We start from the raw sequence: 18,699 nt of genomic DNA on the forward strand, positions 1-18,699 counted from the left end.
AACCCCTTCTGTGAAGGTAAATATCCCAAAAACACACAAGGGACTCCCCTAGGCTCCAATTTGTCTGTTGTGTTTTTAGGATTAGCAGAAAACACCAAACATCCAAATGCTCTCAGTTCAGAATAGTCAGGTGGTTGTTTGTGCAATACCTCATATGGTGACTTGTTTTTTAGAACTGAGGAAGGCAACCTATTCATAATATGCACTGATGTCAAGACACACTCTCCCCAAAACTCATTACTCAAACCTGACTGAAATTTTAGAGCTCGAGCCATTTCCAAAATGTACCTATGCCTCCTTTCCACTCTACCATTCTGTTGAGGTTTATAAGGAATAGAAGTTTGGTGTAAAATTCCTTTTTTAGCATAAAACACATTACAAGCTTGATCTTGAAATTCCAAGGCATTATCTGTTCTTAGAGTTTTGATATATCCCTCAAAGTGCTTTACAGCATAGGCATAAAAGGCTTTCAGGCTCATCAGAAACTCAGATTTCATTTGAAGCAAGTAAATCCATACCATTCTAGAGTAATCATCAACTAAAGTCAAGAAATATCTATATTTACCCCTGGTATTTACTCTATATGGTCCCCAAATATCAGCATGTACCAGATCAAATGCAACTGCAGCATGTGAAGTACTGAGATCAAATGGCAGATTAACAAACCTGGCCATTGGACAAGTAACACAAATATGAGAATCAACAGGTTGAACCTCTTTCTTGACTTCAGGAATAGACAATATTTTTGCCATTGGAGCATGTCCCAAGCGATTATGCCACATCTCATAATCAGATTTCTTCTTTGACACTGCATTGCACTCATTGGAAGATGAGTCTGTCAAATAATACAGTCCATTCTTAAGCACTCCAGTACCTTGAATGATTCTGGTTGCTGACTGCAATATCAAACACTTGTCAGGATAAAACATCACTTGACAATCATTGTCCTGTGCCAGCTTATGTATTGACAACAAGTTGTGACTGAACTGTGGAACATATAACACACCAGTCAATTTCAATCCATTATTCAGACAAACATCTCCAATATGAGTTATTTCAGCAGTTGCTTCTGTAGGTAGTTTGATAGTTGTATAGGTTGACATTTTCTTCACATTTATCAGCAAATCCAGAACTGCTGTCATGTGATCTGTCGCCCCTGAGTCAATTATCCAGTCATTTTCACTTACAGAAGCAGCTGAATTACACATAACTACACCAGTAGTACCAATAGCCATGCCAGAAAATGGACTATCAAGCTCAGAACTCTCCTCCTGTGGTATAAGCTTGAGAAGTTGTTCAAATTGTTTTACTAACAATGTCATGTTATTGTCTTCAGATTCTTGAGTAACAACATTATTTGCCACTTTAGGATTAACAGAGTTCCTATTCCCCTGCCATTTTCCAGTGCTTACAGGTTTGTTTGAAACAGATTTCTTGTGCTTGCTATGCCACTTTGGATATCCAATAATTGTCCAACAAGATGCCTTAGTGTGACCTTTGCCTCCACACTCATAACATCGTTGCTCAGAACCAGTGTTTTTACTGTACATTGCTGCAATCTCATGACTAGTAGAAGTGTCTTGTTGCTTGAGTGTACTACGGTGAGACTCCTCTTGCTGAATCATCGAACAAGCTGTTTCAACACTAGGTAACCTTTTCATCATCAATATTTGACTTCTCTGATGAGCATACACATCATCAAGTCCATTCAGAAATTGAAACAACTGATGCTTCCTGTTTCTGCTCATCTAGAGCCTTAAGGAAAACCTTAATCTCATCACTAAGCACAGTTACAACAGGTAATGTATTGAGATTGTCCAATTCTTCCCAAACAGTACTGATTGCAGTATAATACTCAACTAAAAACAATCCACTCTGTTTCAGTCTAAATAAATCTCTATTCAGCTTATACTTACGAGATCCATTAACAACATGAAAACGAGATTCTAATAACCTCCAAACTTCAGAAGCAGAGTTAACAAACAAGATCGAATTCTTAATTGAATCAGAAATGTTGTTGTGAAGCCACGAGATTACCGTATTATTGCAGGTATCCCATTGCACAGCATCTGTAGCATCTGTTAGGCTCCGTTGTTCGGTACCTGTCACAAACCCTAGTTTACGCTTTGATGAAAGCTGAATCTCCATCGATCGCCTCCATGTTCGATAGTCATCAGCTCCTTGCAATTTCGTTACAGTTACTGATGTAGGACCATCACTTGGATGCATGAACAGTGGATTCTGAAGATCCGTAAACGAAAATCTACTACTCGACGCCATTATCAAGCTGTGAAGCTTCAATTTAGCTCTGAGATGTAAATTGACTACAAAATTACGATGCTGATACACAGAGATATGTACTTATCACTCGCTCAATCTATTTACTCAATCAATTGCAGCTCTGATACCATAAAGAAAACAAAAGCCATTGATGATTTATAGAAATGAGCTGAGATTCAGTTACAAACTTTCATGATAGCATCACTGTTCTGATTCTAACAAAGCACACAAATGTATTTATACTAACAGCTAACACCACCACCTTCTAACAAACTTCTCACACTGAATGTACATTGTTACCTCTAACATTTACTGATATTACTGATATATCCTGATCTTTCATCCTCTCATTATGACTACATATAAAAAATTATTATTTTTAAATTTTTTCTTTTGTGAATAAAAATATATCACTAATATTTTTATTCATAAAAAGAAAATTTTAAAAATAATAATTTTAGATGTGCGGTCAAAACTCTTAAAAGTGCGTGCAAAAAAGTTAAGAAACTAATATATCCAAACAGAGGGAGTAGTTGAATGGTTGGTGTGGCAGTTTAAAACAATTGCTATATGATGAAAAAGGAAACGCGACTAATATCTGATTAGTAAAAGCCCGCGAAATGCTAATGTTGTATAGTCATGTCTAACCCTTATATTTGGGGAGACAAATAACGACGTGAGAGAAGATTGACGGATTGTCATAAAGTTTAACAAAAAATAATTATGATATTATATGTGGTAATTTTGAAAATGCACTATTGCAAGCGGCATATCGCTTAAGTGCAAGTACATAAAATACACCATACTCTTCTGTTTTTAATATTATTTCAAATTTTATTTGGACAAATATATATTGTCAATAAATTGGGATGAAACAAACAAAAATCAACCGGGTGTGCAAGTATGCACTACTCAAGTGGACGGTGGTTTAAGCCCAAAAAATATACCCTCCTCCCCAAAACCAAGGTTCCCTAAAATGCAGGCCTGCCAAGATATCAAGGAGCGCGAGTCCACTGCAAAACATTGACTCATTTTTCAACACAAAAGGACATGAAAACCTAGCTCCGATGGACTTCATTTCCGCACCATCATTTTCTCCCGCGATTTCATTTCCGCCTCCCCGTCTTTTCAAACCGCCACCACTCACATCACTCCTCTTCCACCGCCCCCCGCCGTCTCTCCGCCTCCGCAACTCATCGCTCTCACACTCACATTCACACACAACTCTTCTCTTCAATAACCACGGCGGCGGCGGTTTTTTCGGCGGTGGCGGAGATGACGGCGGCTCTAATCCCGATAACCACGGTGATTCGGATGAAAACTCTCCTAACCACAATTATTCTATATTTTTCATCTGTTCGTCTATTCAATTAGCTTCTGCTTATGCTGCACAAGCAGCTGATAATAATGATGATCAAGAGGATGATGAATTTATGTTGTATCAAGTCAAGGGAGGAAATAGAGTTAGGCTAATACCTGATTATTTCAAAGATGTGTTTCTTATTCCTGCTACCAAATTTACCACGTCGGTGTCGTTAGGGAATGTGTGGTTGCAATGTCGCTCTTTGTTTATGCGATTAATGCTGCCTGAAGGCTTTCCTGTTAGTGTCACTAGTGACTATTTGGACTACTCTCTTTGGAGAAGTGTTCAAGGTGTGGCTGCTCAAGTCAGCAGTGTCCTTGCTACTCAGGTATATTCAAATCTCGACTGAGCGAAACAAGTATAGCACAACACTTTGGCTTGTCTAAATTGTTAATACTAGCCTATAATCCATGCCATGTACGCTGTATTTTAATTAATACTTCTTTTTATCTGTGTTTGAATTAGTACTCCCTCCATCCTACTTATTTTATCCATCAATCGAATTCCACGTTTTATTTAATCATCTTAAACACACAAATAGAGTAATAGTTACTAAGGAACTATATTCTATTGTAAATAACTTAACATAATTAACACTTAACTTTCTATACACTGAATTTGGCCATAATTTTGGAGCCGATATAAATGAGACATAGGGAGTAATTTAATTTAGTATGTTGGCGGGATTCAACTACAGTTCTAGTAGCATCTTACCGAAATATAAAATTTCAAACTAACGGTTCTCATCAATTTGATTATGTGATCCAACGGCTATATGCAGTATGCACTGTCCCACTCGCTTTATACAAAACAAATATTATGTTGGTTCATTTTGATTTTACCCTTAAAGATAACATCTAATTAATAATAATTAGCAAGATAATGATGTGGCTTTTATGTGTCAAATAGATGCGGCAACGATTCGCCTACTATTTGTTTCTAAAATTTATTATCCAACCTCTATTATTGACCTACCAATTTTTTGTACATGTTAAATGACAAATTATAATTTTTATTATTTCTTCTTTAGAAACTAATCGGTGATATCTATTTTGTGCAAATGAGTAGAATGAGACCAAACTTATTAATGAATGAGACTAAACACATTAATGAGTTGTACATGGTGATCCACGTCATAGTTAATGTGGAAGGAACTATACACAAATAAATCTGTCGTGGACGTGTATTGCAAGTGTGATTGTATGGGAGATGATTATATATAAGGTAGTTACTTATAAGCTAATTGGAGGAAAACCTCTTCCTTGTCCTCATATTTTTATCGTCTGAACTGATATATATCATCGTTTTACACAATTAAAGCCAGATTCGTAAAATATAGTTGAGTTTTATATATTAAACTTTCTACTGTCTTTACATGTAAGCTTGTCGTGTAGTTTGAGTTCCAGATATTAAATATATAAGACCACTTTTAATTATTTTAGACAGACAATTTTCACGAGGGTGTTTGGTGACCCTATTTTTCCACTTGTCTTCCTTTTACATCATTTAAAGCTGAAGCCACATTTTCTTGGAGAAACTTGTTTGCTGTTATGTTTCTTTGATCTTATATGGTTTTGCATTCGGCATATGCCTGTAACATAGGCTTTGCTTTACGCTGTTGGATTGGGTAAAGGGGCTATTCCAACTGCTGCGGCTGTCAATTGGGTGCTGAAGGATGGAATTGGGTATCTCAGTAAAATATTTTTGTCAAAGTTCGGTCGTCATTTTGATGTGAATCCGAAGGGCTGGAGGTTGTTTGCTGACCTGCTAGAAAATGCTGCGTATGGATTAGAGATTCTTACTCCAGCATTTCCCCATTTGTTTGTTCCTATTGGTGCTGCTGCTGGAGCTGGAAGATCTGCAGCTGCTCTGATCCAGGTATATAGGATAATTGTTGGCAAATTGTTTGCATCATAGTATTTCAATAGGGCTCTACAGTCTTAACTGTGGTGCTAGCTTTATGTCTTCTGGGCCCACATTGCCGTTTAGATTCGTAAAGTCTGTGTAGATCCAGACATTCAGTTGGAAGTATATGCTGGATCAGCGATGCTATTGTAGTTGTTGGTATGTTATGTTTGTGTATTTAAGGTGGAAGCTCATTTAAATTTTGCATCTCCAATGCATTGTGTATGGTGAGTTTATGGGAAGTGGAGACTCATAAACGTGCTTTCCTCCCACTGTTCAGTGATTTCTTGCAGTACTGCTTACAGATTAAACTCTGTTCTGGTCTCTTATAAAATCATTAATACTCCTTCTGTGGTTGAAGCCTCATAGCCAATTCTGTGGCTTGAGCAAGAATAACGGTTACAACATCTTGTAATTACCGAACAGATATAGGATCTTCACCAGCCCTAAATTACACATTATACTCTCACTTTATGCCTCATTTTGGGTTCATTGCTATGCATATTTATCACAATTACCTTTTTGCTGATCCAAGTAGAAATGTTAGGTCTTCAATATATGTAGGATTTTACAGATTGTCCATCTTTGTTATGCATTTTTCTCTGTCTGCAAATTTCGTTTGCACGATTTTCCCTATTTGAATAAAAACAAAAGAAGTAAACCTTTTTGCTCTTGTATATTTCATTGGGATTAGGACCTGGTGTGTTGTGTTGCTAAATATTCAGGTGAAGACATATGTATATTTTTCTGAAAAATTATTACCATTATCCTTTCTAAACTTTATTACTTCTCACTTTCATAAATGCACAAGTAAAGACTTTAATCTCTTGCGATTGTTTTCATGACAGGCTGCTACAAGAAGCTGTTTCTATGCAGGCTTTGCTGCTCAGAGGAATTTTGCAGAGGTAATTTCTAGTATACCCGTTTCCAGTCATGCATATTAGCATGTATGAAACTAAAGAGACAACTAATGGCAGGTAATAGCAAAGGGCGAAGCTCAGGGTATGGTCAGCAAATTTGTTGGCATAATGCTTGGCATAGCAATTGCTAACTGCATACAGTCTTCGACCAGTCTTTCTCTTGCATCTTTCGGTGTTATAACCTGGATCCACATGTTCTGTAATCTAAAGTCATATCAGTCCATCCAACTTAGAACTCTGAATCCATATCGAGCAAGTACTTATCTTCTTTCTCTCAGTGTAGTTGATATTGTTTATATCGTTTTACATAATTGGTATATTGGTCTTGTATTAAGTAGCTTTTGCTTAGGTATCAATGGTGAAAATCTGCTGAGTGCCTCTTGTTTTGCTCAAACTCTCACTGTTGACTCTCAAGTATCAAAATTTGTACTTAGTTGTTGACATGGATTGTTGCAAAGCAATTTTTTTTATCCAAGAAGACTACCTTTGACTCCTACTTTGTAAAAACCACATACTCTTAATTTGAAAATTTTGTAATTATTTAATATTTTAATATTTTTGAAAATAAATTACATGTACCTTATCTAATGATTACATGAATTCTGGTGAAGTAACTTCTCTGTAATGTATGCATCTATTCAAGATTTATAGACCTGAATGTATAACACTATAACTGCTTGATCCTTGCCAGTTTGGGGACTATTAGTTACATAAAGGTATACTGAAAATTGGTCCCATTGATTCTGCTTAAGATAACCTCACTGCCATATTTGCATATTTATAGATTGTATTTAAGGTAGTGCTTGTTGATCTAGTTGATTTTTGTTTTTATACGTGCCAAGTTTCCTCGAAGGCTTGTGCACATATAAGCAACAGTCCAAACATGTAGGACCTCTGTTCGGTTCTCGTTAATCAATGTTCATTTCCTTGACAGGTCATATTATAAGTAGGCCTCCAAGAGTTTAGGATTAAGGAGTAAAAAAGTGCATGAATCTAATATGTAGCGTCCCTGATGTAGTGCTGTCAGCTTGTACTGTTTTGTAGGATGTGAAGAGTTTCCCTGTTTCTGTAGGTATTGTTAGTGAATATCATTAATAGAGGATTCAAAAATATGACTTGAAAGCTGTCATGTAAGACGTACGTGTTGACCAGGTAACAAGAGGATTATTTGATTTTTTAGCATTATTTGCTATTTGGCTAGGGTCTGTAGGGATCCAAAGCAAGCACCATAGCTCAACAACTCTACCTTTCTATTTCCAGCCCTTGGTCCACCTATTAATGGTAAGTAGGACAACTATTCTAATGCAGGTGCTGCATCATGGACATTTGATGACATGTTGACTGATAATTAAATAAAAACTTGAGTAATGCGATTCACCTTTGGTATCATTTCCATTTTTTCTCTAGGACGTTTGACAGAAAAATGAGAATTTTTAACAAAAGAGACGAGCAAAATGAAAAGTCGATTAGTCGACTATTACTGAAGCCATTATCGCTCTAAAGTCAACTAGGAAACTATACCCTTTGATGATATACTATAAGTTCTGATGTAGGCAAATATTTGACTTGATTGCAAAAACTGAAATTTTTGAATAAGTGATCTTCTTTGTTATTAATCTTGAGTTAATATTATGCATATTTAAGTCCAATTTGACTGGACTCAGAATCATAGACTGCACATTTATATTTTTTATAAATCTTTTTGCAAATTTACAGACCGCATATTTGTTCTGCTTACGAATTTAGACATTTCCTTGTTCTTCATTTAAGTTAAAATATTTATTAAATAACCTATTTCTTACAGACTTGGTCTTTGGTGAATATCTGCTCAGTGGTTTAGTACCTTCAGTAAAAGAAGTCAATGCTGAAGAACCATTTTTTCCTGCTGTTCCAGTTCTTAATGTCAAATCTGAATATAAGGTATCTGTTATCCCTTTTCCTTTATGTAGTCTTTAGTGCATATAAATTTGCATTGATTTTGATGGAGAACTAATGAACAACATTATGCATATCACTTAGTGTCAGTAATGATATTAGAATTGTCATTGAGTCTGAAATCCTGCATTCTGAATTATCTAAAGAGCGCCACCCATTATCCAATATGATGTTACAGACGAGGTGGAAGTTGTTTCTTTAAAAAAACTGCTGACAGTGTATTTAACCTAATCGTCCACTTAAATTCATAATTCTAAATGGTATGTAGGATTCATGATATTTCAAAGTGATGGGCCATACACATTTTTACATAATTGGGGTAACACAATTCCTTATACAATATGTCCTCATGAGGTATTTTTCATGCACACTGAGATTCACTTTGGACCAAGGCATAGATACAAGGAAACGGGTACGCTGCCACGAACCGCGATCTAGATCGTTCGTACCCGATACGGTCGGAAACGCGAACGGAAACGTTCAGGGTCGCGACCCAGATCGCCGGAAGTGACGACCCGCAAGAACACACTTCATTCTTGTTTTGAACAATAGATCCATGTCTATGTCATATGATAAGTAATTTATTTTATCAATAAATGTGTACTTTTATTTGTTATTCAATATCTTTTTCTTTATAAAAAATTATAAATTTATAAATTATCAACTAAAATTGTATATTATAATGGAATTTATATATATGATTATAGAATTCTTTTTAAAAGGACCAATCGTACCCATACGTTCCATCGTACCTATACGTTCCATCGTACCAGATTCACTAAAACTAATGTTCCACGTACCCGATTTCGTTCCCCGTTTCGAATCGAACCCAGTCCTATGTAACTATGGACCAAGGTATCACTCTTTTTAGTTTGTTGTTGGTCCTTGGTGCTAATGTGAGGCTGTGTTGATTTGAGATTTCTTATGCTGCAGTGCTTTTTTGTTTTATTAATTTAGTTCCAACTAAAGAAAAAACGGTGGAGCTTCTCTTTTGTGATTATTTTTCCAACATGGCGTTGGATTGGATATTTCATATGCTGCAGAGCTTGTTTGTTTTATTTATTTTGTTCCAACTGGGAGAAAAAACAGTGGAGCTTCTCTTTTGTGATATTTTTCCAACATATTAGATTTGGCTGTACTCCTTGTTACCTCTCTCTTTGTATCTTTTTTTTGAGAGGTCACATAATTTTTGTTAGTATAGGTGTGGAGGAAGTGGGTAATTAATCCCATTGCCTTGCCCATGGGCCATGGGTAGGGGTGCCTTGTTACTTGGCTAATTCTAACTTCTTTTCAACACATTAACCTTTTTATCAGAGGATTGGCTTAACACCAAGCTTTCCTGTCCAAAGCTGATCATTATGTATCATGTTTTCTTTTCCTTACAGGCACAACCAACAGTACTATCAGCTGAAGCTAAGCTTGCAGCTGCTGATATTGAACGCCGATTGCATCTAGGTTCTAAATTATCTGGTTTGGTGAGAAATAAGGAGGACGCACTTGCACTGTTTGACCTGTACAAAGAGGAAGGCTACATTCTTACTGAGCATGAGGGAAAATTTTGTGTAAGTACAAAGTTCTTGCAGATTATCTAAAAACTAGGTCATTTTGGTTTAAGGTGGTTGATCTTCTGGTATGTAAATACACTGGAGGAAGTAGTTGGTACCTAAATTGTTGAGTATACTCCAAAAACTAGCAAAACATAATCACATGAGATTTCATTTGATTATTTTCTTACTTTGTGGATCTTGGCATGTTTTAGGTGGTGTTGAAAGAGATCTCCTCTTCACATGATATGCTGAAGTCATTATTTCATGTCAATTATCTGTATTGGTTGGAGAAGAATGTTGGAATTAAATCACTTGGTGCATCGGATGATTGTAGACCAGGGGGGAAGCTCCAGATTTCGCTGGAGTATGTCCAACGTGAATTTAACCATGTCAAATGTGATGGAGAGCTAGCTGGTTGGGTAACAGAAGGTCTAATAGCAAGACCAGCACCTCATAGGATCCGACCAGGCTATCTATCCTCTGCTGTTAAATGCTAACATGGAACTAGATTATTTCCTGTCTTTAGTTATCTTGACAAGTAGTGAAAAGTAAATTTCTGGAGATATAGATGACAACCTACATAGTTTCCCTGTGGTCAAAACTTTCTAACAGTAAACTAAGTTTCGGCATACATGACCCTTGAGTAATGGAATTAAAGAAATGGAAGTTCCATTAGAAGATTTAAGGGTGGTTGAACTTGTTAAACTAATTCAGTCATCTCTGACACTTTGAAGTTAACCCATGGGACATTGCTTGTTATGTGGAAGATTTATGGTGCTGATACATGCAAGATTTCGGCAACATCTGCATTTTCACTGAAGAGGCCATTGGTTTATTGCAGGCAGCATCGCAGGAAGTTAATATTCCTCGTTATGCTTGGGGTTTATACTTGGCGCAATTTTGAATTATTCGGAAAGTATCCTATCTATGTAGATCTTGTCCATTGTAAAATTTTCTATATGTTTATGGTCTAGTGGCAGGGTTCACTCTCAAGGGAAGATGTCATATATTTACCCATTCGATACCAAGTGTTTGCGCTACCAATTTTCATCCAGTCCTTGTTAATAGCTGCTAAAACTAAAAAAGATGAGCATCTAAACTGAGTCTACAGGCAGTACAATTTACAAAGCAAGCAACTAAGAGTGTACTAAGACTCTTTCCGGCTTATTTTATTTTTTTAAAAAAAGTGACTTATTAATGCAAACTCCTATTAAATACTTAAAGGAGGTCTCTAGAACTTATTTTCCATTAAAATGTTGAGCCAGACATCCCCACTGTTGTGCCGCAGCCACTCTTCGTAAAAATTCAGTTCATGTGCTTATGACTTATCAGCTGCTTACGCCACTTCATAAATATATAGTGCATGTACGCGAACCTGCAAGTGAGAATTGGTTTATTTCTTTTATTTATATGTAAAGAAGATATGAGCCCGAACTATAAGTTTAGAATTTGGTTCATTTATATGTAAAGAAGATATAAGCTAACTTAAAGGTAAATCGGTATATGAGAATTTGAAATGGTAACTTCTTTCAATTATTTGTTATTATTTTTGAAAATTGAATTTACAAACCGGTATAAGATCAAATTAAAAGCTATTTTATAACATTTTGTTATTTGACTAATAGTTTTAATATCTAATAAATTGTGAATATCATAAAAATTAGTCAAAAACACAACATAAAAATTACTCTTTATTTATAAATAACTTCTTAATTATAAACAATAAAATGTACTTTTAAATTAAGCTAAACAGTCCCATATCCTTAATGTTAAGCAACTAACAAGCCTCTGTACACGCTTTTGCTCTATAGTATTTTTAATAGAAGTCACTTTTGTATTCACACCTGAAATTTTAAAACTGTAACCTGAATTAGCACATGCATAACCCTTACATTGACGATGGTACATACACAAATCACCCTAAGTATGACGATTCTAGAAGACATACGCATGCAATTTGAAGGTTTGCAATATTCAGCAGACTTTCTAAGGATCCTCCGAGTGCAGGAGTCTTCCAGTCTGCGCGCAACACCTTTGCCTGGTTCTTCAGTCCCTTGCAATATATATAACTTTAACATCCTCAAACTATATAAAATCTTGGTAACTCTCTGTATGCTGGTCAAATGTCAATGTCTGATTAGACTACCTAATCCTGGTTCATTGCCATCAGCAATTCATAAAATGCAAACCAAATTTTGAACCTGAAGACTTTCCAAAAAACTAATATCACCTCTTTGGATTGAGAGGCAACACCTATTACGGGTGTAGATGATGTAGTAATTCTACCATGAGGTTAGTGTGTGCACAAAAACATTCGTCCTGGAAAACCAATTATCTCTTTGTACTGCGCAGCAAGAGCCACTAGTGGGCATAATAGTGACGAACTTTGTGCTACCCCAGAAAACCAACTCCAGGTAAAATTGAGGTGCACAGAATGGTCATGTCTTTACAATGTCATCACTGACATCTGAATCGTAGCCACTTGCTATATGCGCCACGTCTGAGCCATCTTCTATGTCAGTTCCAGCACATGATTTCGAACACTGATTTTCTTGGTTTGTCACATCAACAAACCCAGAGCAAGTAATTGATTGCAAGAAGTTGAAGTAAGCATACTTCATATCAAATTGCATATCATACCCTGCATGACAAAATCAGATTAAGCTTGCATATAACTTCCAACAAGTTGAACTAAATCGAGATTTTGGCGTATTACAATAATTTACGGCAACAGTCAGGCCTCTGCTATCTGGAGTCTGTCTTACATGATGAAACCACATACTTGGCCTGCATAAAACTTTAACAGGTCATTATATATTTCACGGAAGGGAGTAACTAAATATCAGGTAACATGAAGCCTAGGAAGCATGGACCCGGCTGGAGGCTGCTGAATGCATTTCTGACACGGCCTACTCAGCTCAGTACGTGTGTGTGTATATATAGAGAGAGTGTCTTTCTCCAATAGAAACCACTAAATAAAAATTAATATAGAAACCAATGCAATTCAGTGACTGGGAAGGTTTTTGGGTCCGGAGGTTGGACTCTGAAGTGGGCCTTGTCGAGAGGCTTGGGTGAGGCTTAGTGGCGCAGGGTGGGCCTTACTGGACCGGAGTGGGATCAAGTGTGGCTCTTAAGCTTTGTCTTAAGCTTGCACGGGAGCCTTGGTGATGGTGTCGAGGGGGTGGGTGATGTCTTATCTAAAATTAAATAATTAATTGAATTATATTTACTCCTACAAACAATCATTCAATTCCATACCGATTTCACTCCAACTCACACTTGACACTCCAACTCTAAAATGACTTCTTATACCTTCTAATTTGAAATAAGTATTTCTTTAAATAAAATATATTTCTAAATATACAATACCTTACCGTGACAACAACAAACACTCCAAGTCTCCAAGGCAAACTTCAACTATAAAACGATTTCTTACATGTACTAATTCTAAATATTTTTTATAATACACAAGCAATTTATTAAAAATAATAGTTTTTGATATCCATTTATTAATTAATTTAATTGTCAGTAGACGTTTTTTACACAAACAAATATTTCTTTCAATTCTTTGCAAACAAATATTTCTTTCAATTCTTTATTATACTAATTGAGTACTGACCTCGCGGATGTAGAGGGATTTGAACCCCCGGTATTCCTATCAATACTTCAGTTTTCAAGACCGAATAAGTCTACCACACCATTCAGTTAACCAATCAATGATTTTTGATTTAGTTTTAACCAATCATCGTCTGTAACTAAAATTTAGACCAATCATATTTATTATTTGAGTTTCCTTTTTAAAAGAGTTTAACCAAGTTCTGTTAACCAATTACAGAATTTTAATATATTTTTAACCAATCAAAGGTAACACCTAAATTTTAAACCAATTATATTAATTCTTTCACAACTAAATTATTTCAAAATTTAATTTTAAACCAAACATATTTACTATTTGAATTAATTTTTTTAAAGGAGTTCAACCAAACCCCGGTTAATCAATAAATGACTTTTAATTTATTTTTAACCCATCAAATATAACACCTAAATTTTAAACCAATCATACTAATTCTTTTATAATTAAATTTGAGACCAATAGTCTATAAAAAAAAAATTTAGACCAATAGTATTAATTCTTTTACAACTAAATCTTGTATCAATCATATTTAAACCACTCAACTTTATTCTTTCAAAATTTAATTTTAAACCAATCATATTTATTCTTTCACTATCTTTTATAAAATATCTAACCAACTCCAAATCTTAACTATATGCAAATTAAATATTATAACAATATTAAATTAACTAATCAATGAAATTTTGATTTATTTATAGCCAATCAGAAATTGCAACTAAAGTTTAAATCAATCATATTTAAAAAGAATTGATTTAAAAGGGTAAATAATTTCACTATTTGAGATTACTTAAAATTTATACTTTTACGGTAACCCTATATTAAAATTTGATAATTTATATTGTTTCATAAATAAGTAAACTGCATAAAAATTTCCTAAACTATGCCTACAAAGACTAATCATAGAAATACACACAAAATTATGCGTACAAATAGTTTCCTCTGCGACTATATCACTTGGTTTCAACACAAATACACTGTTAATATGGGTTGGCCAAACCATTTAAGAAAGCTTCCAATGATAAGAGCAAAATATAGTGACAACATATTTTGTCCAACAGTTTTGCTGTACACTCCTTAGGGCAAATAACTATAACACGTTAAAAAGACCAGCTTCATGTCATAAATAATCACACATGGAAACATTCTCATTATCAGTCTCTCGTACTATATCATACCTAAGAACCTAAGTTGACTCTTTGCTAGTTTCTTTCCTTTTTTTAGAATTCTTCATTCAATACCCTAACGATATAGAAAATTTGTTGCGTCCTTCTGCTATTCATTCCTCATTAACAATGTTTAGAATGTTGACCCATAATATGCTTCATCACTCATTACAATTTCCTATATCACTTGGTTTCAACACTTAATACTTGTAATATAGGTAGGCCATACTATCCTGAACAAAGCCTCCAATGATAAAAGAAAAATGAAGCGACAACATATTTTGTCCTACAATTCTCCTGCACACTCCCCAAGTTCAATCAGAGCAAATAACTGTAACACGTTGAAAGACCAACTTTGTGTTGGACACAATCACACAAGTGAACACATAAAACAGCAATAAAATAGGGGGGCGGTGCTTAGTGACAGAAGCTTACAGATAAAGAATCTCGCCAGCCTTAACGGTACACTCGAATGGCTTTGGTCCCTCAAAATACAAAGGGAATCTAGCCATATCTCCTTTTTCAGTGTCCGGTGAAGGGTATGGGTTTACACTACACCATGGAACATATCTGATTGGATCCTCCAGTTCCAACTCAAACTTCCCTGTATCCTATATATCACACCAAAATACAAATTCAGACGCACAAAAACACACAACATCTATTAAGCCTTTTTAAAAAAAACAAATCTGGGAAAGCACAATCATTGCATAAAATAAAGACTATAATATATCTTTCAGTAGCCCATTTTCACCTTCAGAAATCATACTACCCCTCTGTGGTACCTGTTTCAGTCTACAACTACATATTGCAAATTTTCACTTTGCGGAAATGCAAATTATCTTATTCTCTATAAAAAGTACAAATATTTGTGAACAAGTCAGTGTTTATTGAAGCAGTGTATCTAGTCCTAAGAAATTAAAAGGGTACTTACTAAATAGACATTTTGGTTATGTTAGGTTCCCGAAACCGAATACAATGCACCCAACAAATGAAAAGGGATGAATGAAATTGACCTTAGAGTAGTGATACTGAGCAGCAGGATAGTCCCGAATATACATTCGATGAACATCAGTAGGAGGAAGAAGCAAGAAATGCTTCTCCCCAGTAACAACAGCATAGAGATTCTCATAATGATCCTTATGAAACCAAGTCTCTGAAAGCTCATTCCCAATCCACAAATTAACCGCCTCAGGCCTACACCCCAGCGCCTCAGAAGCCCATCCAATATGCTCCTCACAGTCCCCAGCAACAGCAGAATACTCAGCCCTCAAACAATCATTCTGCTGCTGAGCATAAGCCACCACACATTGATCATCTCCGACACGCGAAGCCTTTATCGCGTCAAGGGCGTCCTTAAAAGGGACTTTCTCGACATGGGGTGAGGCGAAACAGGGGGAATGAGGGGAATGGGGTAAAGGGGTGAGGGAATCGGCGTTTCCGGAGGGAGTGAGGTGGAGGGATACGGAGGAGGCTGAGAGGGTATTGAGGAGGTAATCAGGGGAAGACCAGAGAGTGGTGGCTGGCCAGTGAAGAGTGGCGGAGGAGATGATTAAGGGCTTGTTTGGGGAGACGTAATCACGGAGGAACTGGAGAGGGGTTGGTGGGGTTTCAAGACGGGGGATTTGGGTGGTAGTTCCCAAGCTTAGCTCTCGTGTTTCTTCCCATAGCTTTCTCATTTTCTCTTCCATTAGGATTACTCAAGCTCTCTCTGTGATTTTTAGGTTCGGTGGGGAAAGAGTCATGTGCAAAACTCCGACCAACAAGTCTCGTTTATTCAAAGGTTTTTATTTCAAATTGCCGACCGAACCCGGTAAAACATATCAAGTAACTACCCAATTTTCACGGCGGCTCATTTAAACCACTAAAATACTATTATATATCATTTCATTAATTTTTAGAAACAAAACTAACAATAAACGTTAAGTTCAACCGTTTATCGTTAATAATATCTACCCTTGCTGACAAGTCAAACATGCGGCAATGACTTGTAAATCTAATATGACAAAACAATAATAAAAACGTCTGCATATGTTTACTTACTCCCTCCGTTTCTTTTTTCTTTTCTTGTTTGTGATGTCGGTACTGTTCATAACATGAGACAAATTACTAATTTGCATATAATCTATAAAACTAAATATAGTCATGAGTGATCTTGTTAGATTCGTGTTAACAAGTACTCTAATACAGTGAAGTTTTTATATTTAATGATAGTACGAAATGAAAGATATTAACAATCAAAAGTGTGTATTGGCAAACGTGAAAAGTACAAACAGGAAAAGTATTTAGAGACGGAGGGAGTATCATATATCAGCTTCTTCATTCTTAATACTGACGCATGCGTGTGTTAATTGTATCCACTCTCTGCCCTGTCCCTTATTTACACTAAAATTTTAGATGTCAAGTTAATGTTTTGAAGTGATGAGGTCATTTCATGTTCATGATCACATTTTCTGTTCTTCAATAATCTGTTCTTTTTGTTTAATCCTTTAAGGACTTCGAACCCTGGTCTGGGCTGTTTGTTTAATGCTACGAGGAAATGGAAAAGCTTACCGTATTCCAAAACTCATGGAGCTTGGAACTGCTGATTATCTTATATTTGCAGAATTAATGCATGTTCCTTCTACTGTATTCCTTGGATAATGTTCTGCTCTTGGTTCTAATGCCCGATTTGTGAAAGTAGAGATCACTATTGGCACTTGATAAAATCTATTTGCACTTATATTAAGCCACTTCCTTAACAGTTGATTCTAAGATGAGTGACACTGATAGTCTTTTGTTAAGCCGATGTTATATATATTGGTGTGTATCTTTGATTATAAAGAGAATAATCAGTGTCTAATACTCACTAATCTGCCACATCATCAATCTGTTAACATATCAGCATTTCTGTTAGTTTTGTTTTTAAAAGTTAACGGAATGATATATAATAGTATTACAGTGGTTTAAATGAGTCGCCGTGGAGATCGGGTAGCTATTTGATATATTTTACCGAGTTCGGTCGGCAATTTGATATAAAACCCTTTATTCAAAGGCCTTTGGATACAAATTATATTTATGTTTCTATTCCAATCTTTTAAATAAAATTCCAAAACTCATGTTTATTTTTATGGATATACTAGCATTAGTGTCCGTCAGCTCGTGCAAGGCAAGGGCATGGCACGAATAACTTATTTTTATAAATAGACACAAACATGCTCGATAGAATAAGTGTTTTATGAAATGGGAGAATAGGAATAATAAAAAAGAAACTTTTGATATTGTTAGGCCATATAGTCCAATTCTTTTCAGACCACTTGAGCCTTCTGGCGTACCGAAGGATAGGATTCTTGACTTATCATTAAAAAAATGGAAAATTAATTTTATACAAAACAGTCGTTTAAGACTACTTTTGTTCCAGAAATCAGGTTGATCAACATACTGTAACAAAAAAACTAAGATTTGATTTTATTGTTACGTTCCCATGTTGCGCCGAAAGATTTTATCCTGAGGCCTAAGAGTAGATACATATAATTATCTGAGGGGATATACATGCATAAATTTGAAATCAGAAAATAATATTTTTTGTGTGTGTATACATAGAGTATTAATAATGTGACATTGGATCTCTTTAATGGCTGATGATAATTAACTAAACATAAAAACACAATCATGGATGGAAGCTTATAACACTTGGTTTTCTGGACTGCTTACTTTGAGATGATGACTTGTTACACATGATTGCATCATAGTCACTGCAATTGTCACAGTTTCCATACATTTTTACTCAGACGAGGAACTATACAGGACTACCAGGAATTGAGATTCCTGACAAGATATATGAAAAAACCACCAATGGATCTGCGATCATGTGGGCAACCAGTCCAGTCTTCATCAGTGCCTGCAGAAACAACTCAGCTACAGATTTAGTGAAGTGTATGCCATAATTAAATAACCAAGAGTTGTTTTAACT

General features: G+C 35.6%; 2 protein-coding genes across 2 annotated transcripts; one reads left to right on the forward strand and one right to left on the reverse strand.

The window, feature by feature from the left end:
• The first annotated feature begins 3,218 nt into the window (after positions 1-3,218).
• On the forward strand, positions 3,219-10,994 carry LOC108199383 (protein root UVB sensitive 1, chloroplastic). The gene is made up of 7 exons (XM_017367170.2): positions 3,219-3,971; positions 5,246-5,521; positions 6,397-6,453; positions 6,526-6,724; positions 8,273-8,388; positions 9,789-9,965; positions 10,163-10,994. The coding sequence occupies exons 1-7, from the start codon at positions 3,348-3,350 to the stop codon at positions 10,445-10,447; spliced, it is 1,734 nt and encodes a 577-aa protein (XP_017222659.1). The 5' UTR covers positions 3,219-3,347; the 3' UTR covers positions 10,448-10,994.
• Positions 10,995-11,623: 629 nt separating this feature from the next.
• On the reverse strand, positions 11,624-16,527 carry LOC108197608 (lysine-specific demethylase JMJ32). The gene is made up of 4 exons (XM_017365270.2): positions 15,764-16,527; positions 15,183-15,358; positions 12,667-12,737; positions 11,624-12,591 (listed from the first exon to the last, which is right to left on the reverse strand). The coding sequence occupies exons 1-4, from the start codon at positions 16,436-16,438 to the stop codon at positions 12,389-12,391; spliced, it is 1,125 nt and encodes a 374-aa protein (XP_017220759.1). The 5' UTR covers positions 16,439-16,527; the 3' UTR covers positions 11,624-12,388.
• Between the last annotated feature and the right edge of the window lie 2,172 nt (positions 16,528-18,699).

Source organism: Daucus carota, chromosome 8 (assembly GCF_001625215.2).
Source record: "Daucus carota subsp. sativus chromosome 8, DH1 v3.0, whole genome shotgun sequence".
Classification (NCBI taxonomy): domain Eukaryota; kingdom Viridiplantae; phylum Streptophyta; class Magnoliopsida; order Apiales; family Apiaceae; genus Daucus; species Daucus carota.